Source organism: Colossoma macropomum, unplaced genomic scaffold (genome assembly GCF_904425465.1).
Source record: "Colossoma macropomum unplaced genomic scaffold, Colossoma_macropomum, whole genome shotgun sequence".
In the NCBI taxonomy this organism is placed as follows: Eukaryota; Metazoa; Chordata; class Actinopteri; order Characiformes; family Serrasalmidae; genus Colossoma; species Colossoma macropomum.
Genome location: NW_023494795.1, coordinates 38,788,077 through 38,806,014, shown reverse-complemented (window position 1 = coordinate 38,806,014; position 17,938 = coordinate 38,788,077). Strand labels below are relative to the sequence as shown.

Below are 17,938 nucleotides of genomic sequence, written 5' to 3'. Positions count from 1 at the left end.
CAAAGGACTACTAGCCAATCCCATTGCTGGAGGCAAAACACTACTAGCCAGTCCCATTGCAGGAGGCAAAACACTACTGGCCAGTCCCATTGCAGGAGGCAAAAGACTACTGGCCAATCCCATTGCAGGGGTTTGTCAAAGCATTGGCTCGTGGCCGGTTGGCTTCCTCTCCGCAGCGCGGGCGCGTAGTTGCGCAGCGAGCCAATCAGCACGCCCTTCTCAAGCGGCTTGGAGACGCGAACCGCGACGCGCCTAAAAACTTTCTCAGTGCTCGCTGGTCCGCCTGCTCCGCTTCTCCCAGCACGGCGATGCGGGTCGCCGCGCGCGTCCCTCCGTACGATGCCCAGAGCGCCTGACGGAACCGCTCCGCTCCTGCGAGGACTCCCGAGCCGGGCTCCATCATGCCTTACTCTGCCAAGCTGCTGCTCCTGATCCTCTGCCTCGCTGCGCTCGCCGAGGGCGGCAAGCATAAGAGCAGGAAACGGAGGTGGTCAGCAAACCTGGAAACCCACAAGCACGGAACGTATGTACTGATTTGTTGCTACCGGTTACTGCCGCTTTTTAGTCAGGCTTGCTTGAATGTTACTGCTGGACGCTGGTCACTCTTTTCTTGTTTGAATTCAACTCTTTTGGAGAATCATCTCAGAGCGCTGTCCATGGTGCGATAGACGCTGGCCGAGCTATACAGCGCTGTCCATGGTAACAGATGCGCTGTCAATGGTCACTTTACCGAGCGCTGTTCATGGAGTTAAAGGGGAAAGTTCAACAAAATAAAATGGTTAAGATTTAAACAAAGTCATTCAGAGAGGTTTTGTGTAAATTCCTCTGTTCTAGAGAAACTTACCGAGTCAGAATTGTTTACAATGTTGGTGATAGGAACCAGACGTCCACCTCTCAAAGCTCTCTCACAGAAAGTTATTTCATGGAGTGGTTATGAATACATTGCCTGATGCCTGAGATACTGTTTTATGTTAGTTTTGTGATCAGGTTTTGGCCTAAAACGTCTTGTTAATCCATTTATTTTAATCCGTTCGTGGTGGAGGGGTACGTGCAGGGTTGTTGTGAGGCAAAGTAGTCCCCAAAGAAAATATATTTTTTTCAGATTTTCCACTATTTTGCCATCATCAGCATCAGTGTTGGCTCACTGGTGGTTTTGAATAGTAAATTAAATGGCTAAATCTGTGTTGTAGACACAGTGACCCCTGGTTCCTATCACCACCACTGTAAAGAAATCAGTCTGTAACTTTCTCTACAATGGACCATTATACATCAAACCACTCTGAAAGACTTTGTTTACATCACAACATCAGAATTATGCAAAAATGTAGAAAAGTTGGTGGAATTCCCCTTTAATGACATTGTTAATGGAGCTAAATGCACTATCCATGGTACTGAAGCCTCTTCCAGTGTTGCAGGGTGCTGTCCATGGTACTGAACATGGTAGCTGTCAACCACCAAACTGATGTAAAGCTTCTTAACTGAGCCCAGATGCATAATTACAGTGTTTATTCTGGCGGGCGCGCGGTTCTGCGCCCCAATCCAAACATTTGTTCTTGCATGTCAGTAACACAGCTTCAAATACTAAAACACCCCCTTGATTCATCCAGGATGCTCTGGATTTTGGGGGGCGTTTATGCACATACTGGATGCGCTGCTTGCCTGGTTAGTTTGAAAATGACCTCACGAGGTGCTGCATCAACACATTTCATCTATTTAGTATTACGTTCCTGTGCTGTAGACATGCAACTGGCAGTAACTGTTTTTTGTAGTTCTAACTTTGAATAGAAAAAAGTTATAAGATAATATAAATGTACATTTCTGTTGTATTTTCCATTTCAAACATCTTATAACCTTTTTGTTTTGAGGAGAACCTTGATTCTAATTTAGCTGGAAAAGCCTAAGGGAGCCGTCGGAATAGAAATAAAATGAGCCCGGCTGGAAATAAACATGCATTTATGAGAGCGTTGTTTCATGCCAGAGAGGAGCTGCGTGTCTTTGCTTATTCGGAATGACAGCCCTCAGGGTGATTTTCATGTGCAATATCATGCAGTAACATTCGGGGCAGCCAGTGGGATGGCAGAGAGAGATGAAAGTCATTTTTTGATCATGACACATGGCCGTTTCAGACGGCTTTCTGATGATTTAGGTGCACACCATGACTTCCATGTGTGGTAAACAGACAGACGGCACACGACACTCTTAATAGTGTTATAACAGGGCACTGTTGATGAGTGAAATGGTGACATTAAGCTCTGTGTTGTACTAAAGTGGAAAACATGTCTTGCAGCCCTCTATCCAAAAAAGTGGTGGATGGAACCAAGACACGCAAGGTGAAAACGGACCACCTGCTGCGGGTGGAAGATCATGATTTTACCATGAGGCCAGCTTTTGCAGGTAATTTAGTGAGTTTATTTGTATTGTGAATGAATGAATGAATGAATGAAAATATATATATATATAGGGCAGCACGGTGGCGCAGTGGCGCAGTGGGTAATGCTGTCGCCTCACAGGGAGACAGGGAGAATGGCCTGTGTTCGATTCCCGGCCGGGTGACCAGGGTCATTTCTGTGTGGAGTTTGCCTGTTCTCCCCGTGTCTGTGTGGGTTTCCTCCGGGTACTCCGGTTTCCTCCCACAGTCCAAAAACATGCAGTTAAGCTAATTGGACTTGCTAAATTGCCCCTAGGTGTGAATGTGTATGTCTGTCTATATATAAAACCTTATATCTCAAAAAACATACTTTACTTTTAATGTAAGTCAATGGAACCAGATGGTTTTCCAAGTCATTTTGGGCCATTTCTGTTTGTCTGTTCATCATGAAATTTACACACAATGTAAAGGGCAACAGGCATTTCCAAGTTTTGTCAAAAACTGAAAAACAACAAAAATGGAGATTTGAGGTTTTGTTCTGACAGTAGAGATAAATGTGTATAAATATGTAAATATGTATGTATGTGTGTGTATATCTTATACAGTGATGTTATGTAGTACGTAAACATTTTTTGAAGTTTACCACTTACCTGGTCCACACATCACATTCTGTGATGTCACAAAAACCTAACACGTTTACATACAGTGCTGTGCAAAAGTCACAATTTATTTATGGAATTTTCACTCAACTATAAAGTACAAGTTATTTAATTTTTAGTACAAGTTACTTAATTTACTTTCAAGTTGCAATCAACTGAATATCTACTAAATTGGCCATAATTAACTCTAAACCTGGTCCAAATCCTAACCCTAACCTTAACCTCAACCCAAAACCTAAACCCAACCCCCACCCTGGTCCTAGCCTTAGCCCTGATTTCCTAACCCTAACCCCACCACTGTTTAGAATCAACTGAGTTTCAACACACAGTTTGTTGACAATGTGAACATCTGTAGATAATCAATAGGGGACTATGGTGGACTATTCAAATAAAGTGAGACCAAAGTTATTAATATTCAGGAGATTCAATTTAATATAATCCACTCATATAAGGAGAAATTCAGGGAGTTTCCAAAACTTTTCAAAAACCGATTAAAAGACACAAAGAAAATGGGACTCCTAACAACCACCTGCAATACCTAGTAGACCATCAAAACTGTCCAGTGGGAACCAGTAAGAACAGAGGTCATTAACATATAGCAGTCCTAAAGGTGCAGTAAGAAAACGAGTCTATTTAATTAGTTAAATGTTGTGTAAAAATGAAACTGTTGTGCTACATAAACCCACACAAAGTGGCAGAAAGAAAGAAAAACACCAGAAATGTAGGATATGGGCCCTGTAAAATAAACCATAGGGTCAGTTTCAGCCAGTTGGCGGACTGTGCTGACTGTGCTGTCCACTAGGGGTCATGCAGCTGTCGAGATGGGTTTTCTTGCCAAGAAGTCATTAAGTAATATCTCAGATATAAGATTGTGTCCTTAGATCAGATGAGACCAGCTGTCGTTCCATAGAAATAACAGCTGCTGAGACATTGTGTGGAGTTAATGTGTCTCCTCAGTTGGTGTTAAAGCTCTTGTGGCAGTGAGGGACGATACCTGTTACACACAGTGAGGAGCGTCTGCAGAGCAGATCTGACAGCATTAGGAAAAAAGCTTCATCTTACTGTCAGTTACTGTACGTGTGAAGTTCAGTCCTGTGGGGCCGAAAACACACTGCAGAAATAGGGAGAGAGGGAAATGAAGGATATGCAGCTCTCTCTCTCTCTCTCTCTCTCTCTTTTCTCTCTTTCTCTCTCTCTCTCTCTCTCTCTCTCTCTCTCTCTCTTTCTCTCTCTCTCTGTCTCTCTCTCTCTCTCCTTTCTCTCTCTTTTTCTCTCTTTCTCTCTCTCTCTCTCTCTCTTTTCTCCTTCTCTGTTCTCTCTCTCTCTCTTTCTCTCCCCTCTCTCTCTCTCTCTCTCTCTCTTTCTCATTTACCTTTCATTTATCTCTCTCTCACTCTCTCACTCACTGTCTTGGTCTCTGTTTTCCTTCTCTCTTCTCCCTCTCTCTCCTCTCTCTGTCTTTTCTCTTTCTCTCTGTCCCTCTCTCTCTCTCTCTCTCTCTCTCTCTCTCTCTCTCTCTCTCGCTTTCTCTTATCTCTTTCTCTGCTCTCTCTCTCCTCTCTGTCACTTCTTACTTTCTCTTCTCTCTTTTTCTGTTCTCTCTCTCTCGCTTCTTTCACCCTCTCTTGCTCATCTCTCTCCTCTCTTTCTTACTCTCTCTCCTCCCTCTTGCTCTTTCTCTGTCTTTCTTGCACTTATCTTTCTCTTCTCTCTTTCTCTCTCTGGCACTCTTCTCTCTCTCTCTGTGTCTTTCTCTCTCTCCTTTTCTTTCTCCTTCTTTCTCTAGTTTTTTCTCTTGTGCTCTCGTTCTCTCTTTCCAGTTCTTTGCTTTCTTTCTCTTTCCTTTCTCCCTCTCTCTTTTTCTTTTTCCTCCCTCCTTTTTTCTGTCTGTCATCTCTCTTTCTCACCATATCTTTCTCTTCCTCTCTCCAAAGCATGCCAAGTTCCCCCTTTTATCTCTCTTCTCTTTCTTTCTCCTTCTCTCACGCACACTCTCTCTCTCTCTCCAAAGCATGCAGGTTTCCCTCTCTTTCACCATCTCTCTCATTGACATTCTCTCTCTCTCAACTTCTCCCTTGCTTTTCTCTCTCTCCACCCTCTCTGTCTCATTTCTCTTTTTTCTTCTCTCTCTCCTTCTTCGCTCTCTTTTCTTTTGCTTTTCTCATCTATCTCTCTTCCTCTCTCTTTCATCAGAGATCATTCTCTCTCTCTTTCTCTCTCTCTCTAATGCTTTGCTTTTTTCTCTCTTTCTTCTTTCTCCCTCTCTCTTTTTCTCTCTCTTCTCCTTCCTTTTTTTCTGTCTGTCCTCTCGCTCTTTTTCACAATCTCTCTCTGTCTCTTTCTCTCCTTCCTTCTATTTTTTCTTTTTCTTTCCCTCTTACTGTTTTTCTCTCTCCAATCCCTTGCTTTCTTCCTCTCTTTCTTTTTTGTCCTTCTTTCTTTTTCTCTCCTCTTTTTTCTGTCCGTACTCTCTCTCTTCCTCTCTTTCTAAATCTCCAAAGCATGCCAAGTCCTCTTTTTTCTCCTTCTCTTTCCTCTCTAACTCTTACTGTCTCTCTCTCTCTCCAAAGCGTGCAGCTTTTCCTCTATTTCTCCATCTCTCTTGTTCTCCTTCTCTCCCTCTCCCTCTCTCTCCCTCTCTCTCTTTCCACTTTCTTCTCTCTCTCTTTCTCCACTCTCTCATCTCTCTCTCTTTCTTCTTTCCTCCTTCTTTTTATTTATCTCTCTTTATCTCTCATTCTCTCTCTGTTTCTTTCTGTCCTTCCTTCTGTTTTTCTCTCTTTTTCTTTCCCTCTAGCTCTTTGCTCTCTCTCCAATCCATTGCTTTCTTCCTCTCTTTCCTTTTCTCCTTCTCTCTTTTTCTCTGTTTCTTACTCCTCTTTTTTTCTGTCTGTCCTCTCTCTCCCTGCATCTCTCTCTTCTTCTCTTTTCAAATTTTCAAAGCATGCTCTCCCTTTTTTTCTTCTATTTCTTCTCTAACTCTCAGTATCCCTTTTCCCTTTTATCTCATTCTCATTCCCTCTCTCTCTCTCTCTCTCTCTCTCTCTCTCTCTCACTCTCTCCCTCTCTCTCTCTCTCTCTCTCTCCCTTTATTTGACATGCACGGTCTCGCGTCCAGAAATAACGAAGCGCCGAGCCTTTGCCCGTCTCTTCTCATTCAGACAGAAGGAGGAGGTTTCATGTTGGGAGCAGAGGGGCCTTTTGAACGTGTCTGAGATCATTTGGCTGAAGCTGTCCCAGTTGCACTGTTTTGCAGCTTCTTCAAAAGGTGCGGCGCGGTGCATCGCGCTCCTCTAATGAAAGCTCCTTACCAGGGCCGCTCCGAGCGTGCGGGAGGAGCCGTTATCGCTGCGAAAGGCCGCGCGCCAGCAGGGGGTCTTGGTACGGGGCGGAAAATAGCAGGAACTCAACCGCCAAATCCCATTGGAGAGAAGGCGCTATTGTCCCCGCGCGCTCCCTAAACCGCTTTGTGGTGTGCCCTTATCTGAAAGAGCGAAGGGAAGAAAATGTTTGGTTAAATTTACACTGAACTGCAGCATGTAGGACAACAAGTGCTGTGAAACTCCGAACACTGTAGTGTTCGATTCCAATAGACGTTTCAGTATAAAACTCTGAATTCAAGGTGTTTTTCACCCCTTCACTGCAGTAACAGCATCTACTCTTCTGAGATGGCTTCACACTAGTTGGAACATTGCCATGAGGATTTGATTGCATTCAGCCACAAGAGCATTAGTGAGGTCAGGTACCGGTGTTGGATGAATAGATCACTCCAGATCTTCCCAAAAGTATTGGGTGGTGCTCCATCCTAGTGAACCTCCAGTTCCACTGCTCCACAACCCAGTGCTGGGGGGCTTTATTACCCCTCTTAGAGGTCTGCTTACTGACAAAACTGTGTGTTTCAGTCCAGGTATGGGCCAGTTTTGGACTTGGGTTTAATTTTAAATGAGTAGATATTTTTAAGATATTCAGAGTATTTTTGGAGTAATTTTTGGCCGTTGAATTAAACCACAGATGATGGGTTGTGGGATGTGCTGGGTTGGTGGAAAGATCGCAGCAGGTCTTTCCTCTTGCTTATTAAGCTGACCTGACATATTAAGCTTTTCTATAAGGAGCAGCAGTAGCTAGAGGAATGCTAGCATGTTAAAGCTAATGTTAACAGTTGACCAGAGGAGGGTGGAGGGTGGTTCTCTGTTGGGTATAATCAGAAATTCCACACAAACTTACTGATAATATGGACTGCTAGTGAAGTGGAGACCAGTTCATCCCAGCATGGCATGTTTCGTCACTCAACTCAAGACCTAGTAACAAAGCGAAGCACCGTTAAACTGCTAATATCTGTGATAATCCCTCTCTGTTAGTAAGCGTGAGCAGGTTTGGGTTTCAAATTTAGCAGTATTAGTCGGGCCGGGATGACTTTCAAAGCTGCAGGTACGGGTCATGTTTGGGCTTCAATGCCTTTAGCTGATGCTTGGCATTGGGCGTGGTGATCTGAGGTTCATGTGCACTCACTCGAGAGCATCCCATTCTGTTGGCTTTCAGCTTGAATGCTGTTGACTATTAGCTTAAATGCTTTTCTGTGGAGGTTAAACAAACTGTGAATGCTTGAGTCAGCAATGAGATCACCTTCAATCCTTTACATGGACAGGGCCCACCAGCAGGCCCAAAGTTTTACTACACACTCCTATAACCTAAGAACAGCTCAACCAGTTTGCATTGAAGTTCCAGTAGTTACTGAATAATAAGCATTGGTCTGTAATAAGCCTGGGATTTTAAGGGAAGCTATGAACTACAATGTAAAACATAGTAATTGCACTTTATAGTAATTTTCTTTGGTTTACTTTAGTTATTTGTTAAAATTACTAATATAAATCTAGTAACATATACTATATTTTGTATAGTTCTTAGTTACTTAAGTAAATCTAGTAGATCCAGTTTTAGCAAACTTGTTGGTTTCTGTTAAGCAGCTTTTATTTTCCTAGTTTATATATATGATTCTCTTTCGTTTTTTGTGTCCTAGCATGGTGTTTTGTGTTCAGGTTTACCAGTTCAGCCTGGAGCCATATAAGCTAATAGAGTCCTCAGAAATGAGTGTTTCTAGTCTGATCTAAGTCATTTATTCATTAATAAACAACATAGTCCATGTAATATAATGGATTTGTTTTAATTGATGCCGATACATTACACAAGAAAAGTATTAGATTTAAGTTAACCTAACTAATTTAAGAGTAAGCAGAACTTGTAAGAGTAGAGCACTGCCAGCTCAGTAGAAACCATTTCTAATTATTATTGGGATGTTTATGTTAACCTTACTTGCTGCAGAAGTGTGGATCACTAAATATTAGAAAATAAGCAGAACTCGTATCTAAAGGCATTTAAGCTTAAATAACAGTAAGTAATAAGACTGCATGGCAAAGTGGGCAGCATGGTGGCTTAGTTGGTAGTGCTGTCATACAACAAGATGGGTCTGGGTTCGATTCCCCGGCCAGACAACCAGGGTCCACTGTGTGCGAAGTTCTCTACGTGTCTACGTAGGTTGTTTCCCACAGTCTAAAGACATGCAGTCAGGTGAATTGGAGGTGGAACTTGACCCTATGTGTGTGAATGTACATCTACCCTGCAATAGACGGCCGACCTGTCCAGAGTCTTTCCTCCCTTCTGCCCAATGAGTGCTGGGATCCACTTAGCCAGTAGGATAAGTGGTTTAGATACTTGTCTGGATACTTTTGGACATATATTAGCTTAGATGAGGATCAGACAGGGACTTTCTATCAATGCAACTTATTATCAACAAAAGTGTGGCAAAAAAAGAGAAGAAAAAACAACAACTTCTTCAAAGTGTTTGCGGTTTCACTCTTGCATGTGGAGCTAAAAACAGACATATGAGGCTGACAGAGAAATAACAGCTCTGTGCAGATAACATATTCTCTCTGTATTCGTAGCCCACAGGTGGAGAACGTCTCATTGAACCTTCCTCTTATCAGCGTGCCCTGAATCTGCTGAACTGGTGCAAACAATGTGGCTTAATCCCGTCCCACGAGGAGGGGAAATGAGTCTAAATATATTTTCTGTACGGTTTCTAAGAAGGTCCCCCAAAGCTGCACCATGAGCAGCATGCTCTAATGCAATGTGCATAACCTTAATCTGAACACAGATAACCACTGCTGGATTAAGTGCGTCTGATCCGCGAAGGAGAAGCACTCTCCTGCTATTAGGTGTAATGGATAGTCGAGGCTGTTTTGGGGGAAAAAAAAAGTATTTATTTAATTATTTCTTTATTTTCGAACATGCGCGGCACAAGTCCTTTTCCTTTTTGCGCGTAGCGCTGTGTTTTAAATACGGCGGAGAAGGCGAGCAAACCGCTGGGCGGTTTTTAAGCAGCTTTAGACGCCGCTGCCCACGAAGCAACAGCAGTTCTGAACCCCCTGCTGGTGACAGTTGGTTCGGGTTGGATTATGAGGGATGTGGTTATGTTTCAGCTTTTGTTGTCTGCATTTCTGGTCCAAATGATTCTGCTTTACATGCAAGACACTTTTGACACGCTTTCCTGTTAATAGTTTGTCCCCCGTTGGGAAGCCTGTCAGGTTTTGAAAAGCTTTCGAATGATGGAAGTAGCTGCTTTCTGGTGACTGCAGTATTTGTAGATGGTGATGTTGTTTCTGGTTAGATTTACCAATTAAAGTACTGTACAAAAGTCAAAGGTGCACTTTGTAGTTGAGAATGATCCACCACCCAAATAATACCTGCTCTGTGGTGGTCCTGTGGGGGTCCTGATCATTGAAGAACAGTGTAAAAGGAGGCTAACAAAGTATGCAGAGAAACAGATGGACTACAGTCTGTAACTGTAGAACTACAAAGTTCACCTATATAGTAAGTGGAGCTGATAAAATGGACAATGAGCATAGAAACAAGGATGTGGTTTTAATGTTATGGCTGATCGATGTATGTTTCACATAAAACTATCATAACATAAAATCAGCATTTAATGTGTCCACTCTTTATTACAGCTTCCATTCAAAGAAATCTGCAGGGTTATTTGTCCACACCTCCAAAGTTCAGTCTTAGAAGTTGGTTGCATTTTTGCTTTTTGCCATCCAGGTAATCCCAAAAACATTCAGTGATGTTGATTTCAAGAGTTTGATGCTCTTTTGCTTTCTTTTTAAAAATAAACCTGAACTTGAACCTGATTTCATTGATTTTAAACTGATTTTTAGCTCTTTTTTCTGTTTTTTTTTATATATACAAAAAAAACACCAGAAGCTTCTTTGTTTGATTAGCAAATGCTCTTTTGTCTTACTTAACTAAACCAACACTTAAGTTTTTTTTTGTTTGTTTTTTGGAAAGGTACTTTTACTTTAAATTGTATGTACGTTATTGATCCACTAAAAGCCAGTTAGTTATTCTGGTGCCTAACTATGTTCAATTTTGAATTACACAACTTCAGCAGAGAAGAGCAGCACCACCTGGGCTTAAGTGCTTTGCCCAGCCAAAGTTACACAGTTGGTTCTAGGATTTGAACCCAAGACCTTGTGGTTGCTGGCTTACCTCTCTTACCACTAGGCCAGAGGTCGGCAGCAAGCAGCTTCTGAGTCACACACGGCTCTTTCACTGTCCTGTTGCGGCTCCACAGCAGAATTAGATGTTTAGGTAAAAATAAAATAATCCTCCTTTGCAGTAAAATAAAGCTCTGCTGATCGTTCAACACAGTTTTAACAATAAATGGTCTTAAACGCTCGAGTTAATGTAGCTTATATCGGCTAATTCACCCTTTAACCCTAGATTGGCGCACAGACTGCTGGTCACCGTAGCAATGCACAGCAACAACAATCTTGCCTAGCTAGTAGCTAACGAAACGGTGAAAAGAAACATTTAAGACAAACATCAGTAATTTGGAGACAAATGGATTTATTTGCATTTATAAACACTCCAGCTGGTTTCCTGAAACACTCCAGCTGGTTTCCTGATAGTCTTCAGTGAACTGTCAAACGCAAAAAAGTCACAAAGCTGAAGTCAGCGTTCAAATTTCCCCGTTCCATCTTAAATGGTGCAGTTATATTCTGGCACCTCAGGCACCAATTAAGGTGGAACAGGACAATTTTGAACAAGAAGCTGGAGAATGAGAAGCGACTTCAGCCTCGTAAAATATCGAACGTTGAGAGACATTTTACAAGAAACTGTTCTACTTTCCGGAAAAGTTTCCTGCTGGAGATGTGAGAAAAGCAGCTATAGCTGAGCTAAAACTGAAAGTCTGTGTTTTCGTTTATATTATATTTTTTATCCTATATTAGTACATCAGCACATACTGAGACATATTTACAGCCAAGATGGCAAAATGGACATAAAATGTGGCTCCCAAAGTGGTTTGATTTTTGTTGAAAGGACAAAATGGCTCTAATATTTGGGCTGCCGAACTCTGCACTAGGCTATCAACTACCTACTGTTTTACTGCAGACATAGAAACTGTAGAATACAGTTAGACCCTGTTCATACCCGGAATTAACATCCATCTCGAGTGATCTGATCTACATTAGACTGCGAGACGAGTAGCCGTTACACCTGGCATTTGCATGGGTCTCAAAAATGCCTCCAGTGACCACATATGATTGCATTGTGTGGCTGCATGAAGGATACTGTGCGCACTTGCTGCGTCAGTCTCTCGCCGTGTTTGTTGTCAGGCAGAAATGTGCCACAGGTCCTTGTTTGTGAACATGGAGCTGTTAGAAATGTTTTAATTGCTTGTACTGCTAACACAATCAACAAGCTGGAGAGGAGAAGAATAAAGAAGCTGCTTTCATCTCTGATACACAGTTGATTAGCTATTCAGGGTGCATTGGGATGGTTCTTCAAGGTTTTTTTTAATAAAGGCAATGGTGCACTTTAGAACCATGAGTTCTATATAGAACCATCTGCATGCTGAAATGGTTCTTTGCATGGTAAAATGGTTCTTCAGATTGCTGGAGAATGTGTTATATGTGGTTCGATATCAGTGGTCTCAAACCCTGGACCTGGAGAGCTGCCTTCCTGCTGAGTTCAGTTCCAACCTGTATCCAATAAGCTGCCCCGCCCCTTACTTAACTCAATACAGCTGATCCAGCTAATCAGGGACTTGGGAAGAAGTTGATTAGCTGGAACAGATGTGGCAAATTGTGGTTGGTTCTAGGCTCTGCAGGAAGGTAGATCTCCAGGACCAGGGTTGAAGTCCACCGTTCTATATAGAACCTTTTTGAAAATGGTTCTATATAGCACCAAAAAAGGTTCTTCTATTGTTACCACACTCTTAAAAAGGTGCTTCTTCAAGGGTTTTTTAGTAAAGAAAATGGTTCTATGTAGAACCATGAACACTCAAAGAGTGCTTTGCATGATTAAAGGGTTCTGTGCATCATGAAATGGTTCTTCAGATTGATGAAAATGTGTTGTTGATGGCTGAAAAGGGCTCTATACAGCACCCAAAAGTGTTCTTCTATTGTTGCAAGCTTGACACTGTAACAATAGAAGAACCCATTTTGGTGCTATATAGAACCAATTTCGAAAAGGTTCTATATAGAACCATCTACAACACATTGTCCATCAGTCTGAAGAACTCCTTGATGATGCAAGGAACCCTTTAATAAACCAAAGGATTCTTTAAGTGTTCATGGTTCTGTATAGAACCATTATCCTTACTAAGGAATCCTTCCAGCACCATCTTTTTAAAGAGTGAAGCTTGACATCATAACAATAGCAGAGCCCCTTTTGGTGCCATGTAGAACCATTTTCAAAAAGGTTCTATATAGAACCATATACAATACATTGTCCATCAATTCGAAGAACCATTTCACTGTGCAAAGAACCATTTAAGCATGAAATGTTTTTATTTAGAACTCATGGTTCTAAATAGAACCGCTGCCTTTACTAAACAACCCTTGATCTTTTTCAAGTGTGTAGCGTTCACACTACATTATGTGGTCATGTGCTTTGAGTGACTGGAACACAACGTGTTTCCAAGACACACTGGACCCCATTCACACCTGCACTTAGTACCAGAGGCCTTAGAACATGTTATTCTGTATCAGTGGTGTAAAACTTAACTGTTTAATCAATAGGATGTGATGTAACTGGTCCCTATAGAGCATCTGACCCCAGAGTGCCCCCACTGGAACCGTCTGGAACTGCATGTAACACATTCACATAAAAACTGGAGAAAAAAAACAAATATGATACCAGCTTGAATATTCTCAGGCCTTTTACACCATGTTTAAAGTTTCAGAGATGTTCTGCTCTCACTATACATGGTTCTCTGACTTTTTAAAGAGACGTTTTGGTCCATGGGGAAGAGAAGTGCTGTACGTTTGTACGCTTTAAAGCTACGGCTGAATAAATCATCCTAAAGTAGTCTTTTGTTTTGCTTTGCTTTGTGTCCTATTGAACCATAGAAGCACAGATATGTATGAGGTCTGGGAGGCGTCCTACAAAGCTGGATTTGTGGGTTACTGAGCTAAATCGCTATTTAAGGCGGTCTTCCTTTGTTGTGCTGTGAAGGGGTTTGGAGCTGCAGCGTTGGAGATGTGGTGAGAGCTACTGTAATACTTCTGCAGCTCATATTTCTTTTGGAACACTATTGTTATTATTGTTATTATTATATATTGTATATTATTATAGCTTAGGATAAGAAAGACTTATTTGGAGAACCTTTTCCTATATAAACAACCCATATTCTATGTATTTTTTGTGTACTTCCTTTTTTCTCTGTGTAGATTATGTAGGTCTTTCTTACATGAACATTTTCCAGCCTCTTAGAATCAAACAGGCTGTTTTTCTTATTGTGTCTTTAAGACTGGTACATGCAAATGACCCCTGTTCTGATTTGCTGACCCCACATTGAATTGTAAACTGAAAAAGCTATGGTCCAGCACTATAGATGTCTGCAGTTATAACACTCCTTATCACTTCAGTGTAAATGGGTTATAGGCTCATGGTTGTGACATCACATGAATGATCAACAGCCAAATTGGCTGTTTTTGCCGCTTAGTTTGCACATATTGTTTATTGTCATGAAACTGCCTCAAACTATGTCCATAAATATTTGCATGTCATAATTATCATGCAGATCATCAACATTAAGTAGATCAACTAGAGCACCATATGGTGATAGACTGATATATGTAAATGAGCTCTGTTCTGATTGACTGACCTGTATTATGTCTTGTTCAAAAGAGCAGTTTGGGCTAAAACACTCATTGTAACTTCAGAGTCAATGGGCTAAAGGGACTAAATAGGCGAGTATGTTTAAATGCATTTATTTTTGTGGCATCACAAAAACTATGAATCAGAACAGGCTTAGCTTTCCATATATGTACTGTATGGACTGTATGAAACAAAAGAACACATTTTATGCCTTAAACAGAAAAGCTCAATGATTGTCAGGGTGTTGCGGTAATGACATAAAATTGCAAAATATCATATTTTGTAAAGCATTTTTTAATTACTAGCTTTAAAATGCTTAGTCTGCCAACAATGTACAGATTATGAAGAGAAAAGTTATAAATAAACATTATTTATACATTTACCATCAAATTTTCCTGTGTTGCGGTAATGACAATTTAGTCACTTCAATAGGAAATTGGTACAAAAAAACTATTTAAAACCAATAAAATCAGGATCAGGTTTATAGGTTTAATCATTCAACCAGGCGTCTCTGTTTGTATATAAAAAAAAAACAAAAAACAGAAAAGAGCTAAAAATCAGTTGAAAATCAATGAAATCAGGTTCAAGTTCAGGTTTATTTTTAATCTTTCGACCAGGCATCACTTTTTGTAAGTCCAGAAAAAAAAAAGAAAGCAAAAGAGCATCAAACTCTTGGCTTGAATGGGCCTGCTGCTTTTATTAGGCATGGTGTGGAAAAATGAATGAATAAAATAAAGCTTTTTTTTCACTCTTTAAACTCCAAATATCATTAAACATATATACATCATCAGACAATCTATAAATAATTCTTGTTTATTTTGAAGTGTTTTTTTTTGGACAAAGCTGACAGCGTCTGCTTGGTCTTAGCTTCTTTTTGGTGAAGCTGACAGCTTCTGTTTGTGTGCACCGTTTTCCAGTGAAACTGACAGTGCCTGTGTTGTTGTTGTTGTTTGTGATGAAGCTGAGAGTGTCCATCTATGTGTTTATTCTGCCGAGCCCATCAGTCAGTTCGGTCAGTGAGTGCTGTGCAGGGAAGGCCGTTTCTCTCTCCATCTGTCCAGATTAGGCTGGCGAAGCTTGCTGATGACCCGTCTGGATTAAACGCGCGCAACAATCTCCTGACCTGCGACACCCGTTCGCAGCTGTTAACGAGGCGCTGGCCGGAAGGCCGCGGGAAATGCAGTCGCTTGTCCTCGGATCCACCACCCCCTCCCCTCCCTTCCCTTCCCCTCCCTTTTCAAAGAAAAATGATGTAATCGCCGTGTCTTAGACGGGCTCCAAAGCATAGGAGCACGATGTGTCACGTTCCTGTACATGCTCCCACAATGTGCCTCCTTCCGAGTGTTGCAGGCCTGAGAGATGGACAAATCCTTTACTTTGCTTGTCTGTGTTACTCACCTGACCTTCATTATCACATGATTCAGATTCCTTTGTACAGCTGAAAACAATTTGATGAGAAAAATAACATGGTTAGTTTTGGTTCAGTTGGACCTGGATACAACGGTTTTGGTGTTTCAGTTTGACTGGGATGGAATGGTTTTGGAGTTTCAGTTTGACTGGGATGGAATGGTTTTGGTGTTTCAGTTTGACTGGGATGGAATGGTTTTGGAGTTTCAGTTTGACTGGGATGGAATGGTTTTGGAGTTTCAGTTTGACTGGGATGGAATGGTTTTGGAGTTTCAGTTTGACTGGGATGGAATGGTTTTGGTGTTTCAGTTTGACTGGGATGGAATGGTTTTGGAGTTTCAGTTTGACTAAAGTAATAATTGCAGCATTTTGGTTTGGCTAAGATGGAGTTGTTTTAGTGTTCAAGGTTGACTGGGAATGAATGATTTTGGTTTTTCAGTCTAACTAAGATGGAACTTTTTTTGGTATTCCAGTTTGACTGGGATAGAATGGTTTTGATGTTTCAGTTTGACTGGGATGGAATGGTTTTGGAGTTTCTGTTTCATTGTGATGGAATTGTTTTGGTATTTTAGTTTGACTGGGTTGGTATGGTTTTGGCTTTTCTGTTGCACTGGGTGGGAATGATTTTGCTTTTACAGGCTGACTAGTATGGAATTGTTCTGGTGTTTCAGTTTGACCAGAATGGTGTTTCAGTTGGACCTGGATACAATGGTTTTGGTGTTTCAGTTTGACTACAGTAATAACTGCAGTGTTTTGGTTTGACTAGGATGGAATTGTTTTGGTGTTTCAGTTCAACAGGGAACTATTGGTTTTGGTGTTTCAGTTTGAACGGAATGGAGTGACTTTGTTGTTTCAGTTTGACTGGGATGAAATGATTGTGGTATTTCAGTTTGAATGGGTTGGAATGGTTTTGGTTTTTATTTTGACGAGTCTGAAATGGTTTGGTGTTTCAGTTTGAATTGGAATGAATATTTCATTTGGAATGGGAGTGGGAATGAATGGTTTGGCTGGAACTGGAATTGAGCGGTTTTGGTTATTCTGTTGGACTGGGTTGGAGTGTTTTTACTGTTTCAGGTTGACTTGTATGGAATGGTTTTGGTGTTTCAGTTTAACTGGGATGATGTTTCAGATGGACCTGGATGGAAAGGTTTTGATTTTTCAATTTGACAGGGATGGAATGATTTTGGTGTTTCAGTTTGAGTGGAATAGTTTTGATTTCTCAGTTTTACTGGGATGGGATGCTTTTGGTGTTTGAGTTTAACTGGAATGAAGTGGTTTTACTGTTTCAGTTTGACTGACATGGAATGATGTTGGTGTACCAGTGTGACTGGGATGGAGTGGTTTTAGTGTTTGGTGTGGAATGATGTTGGTGTACCAGTGTGACTGGAATGGAGTGGTTTCAGTGTTTGGTGTGGAATGATGTTGGTGTACCAGTGTGACTGGAATGGAGTGGTTTTAGTGTTTGGTGTGGAATGATGTTGGTGTTTTAGTTGGACTTGAATGTAGTGGATTTGGTGTTTCAGTTTGACTGATATGAAATAATGTTGGTGTTTCAGTTTGACTGGGATAGAATGGTTTTGGTGTTTCAGTTTGACTGGGATAGAATGGTGTTGGTGTTTCAGTTTGACTGGGATAGAATGGTTTTCGTGTTTCGGTTTGACTGGGATGGAATGGTGTTGGTGTTTCAGTTTGACTGGGATGTGATAGTTTTGGTGTTTCAGTTTGACTGGGATAGAATGGTGTTGGTGTTTCAGTTTGACTGGGATAGAATGGTGTTGGTGTTTCAGTTTGACTGGGATAGAATGGTTTTGGTATTTCAGTTTGACTGGGATAGAATGGTTTTGGTATTTCAGTTTGACTGGGATGGAGTGGTTTTGGTATTTCAGTTTGACTGGGATGGAATGGTTTTGTTGTTTCAGTTTGACTGGGATGGAATGGTTTTTGTGTTTCAGTTTGACTGGGATAGAATGGTTTTGGTGTTTCAGTTTGACTGGGATGGAATGGTTTTGGTATTTCAGTTTGACTGGGATGGAGTGGTTTTGGTATTTCAGTTTGACTGGGATAGAATGATTTTGTTGTTTCAGTTTGACTGGGATAGAATGGTTTTGGTGTTTCAGTTTGACTGGGATGGAATGGTTTTTGTGTTTTAGTTTGACTGGGATAGAATGATTTTGTTGTTTCAGTTTGACTGGGATAGAATGGTTTTGGTGTTTCAGTTTGACTGGGATAGAATGGTTTTGGTGTTTCACTTTGACTGGGATGGAATGGTTTTGGTGTTTCAGTTTGACTGGGATAGAATGGTTTTGTTGTTTCAGTTTGACTGGGATAGAATGGTTTTGGTGTT

General features: G+C 41.2%; 1 protein-coding gene across 1 annotated transcript in view; it reads left to right on the top strand.

Moving 5' to 3' along the window:
• The first annotated feature begins 401 nt into the window (after positions 1 to 401).
• The window catches only part of gabrr2b (gamma-aminobutyric acid type A receptor subunit rho2b), a 47,548-nt gene continuing 30,011 nt past the window's right edge, over positions 402 to 17,938 (top strand). The window contains exons 1-2 of the mRNA XM_036582375.1: positions 402 to 523; positions 2,288 to 2,394. Coding sequence (XP_036438268.1) covers positions 402 to 523; positions 2,288 to 2,394 — 229 coding nt within the window. The remainder of the gene's footprint in view (positions 524 to 2,287; positions 2,395 to 17,938) is intronic.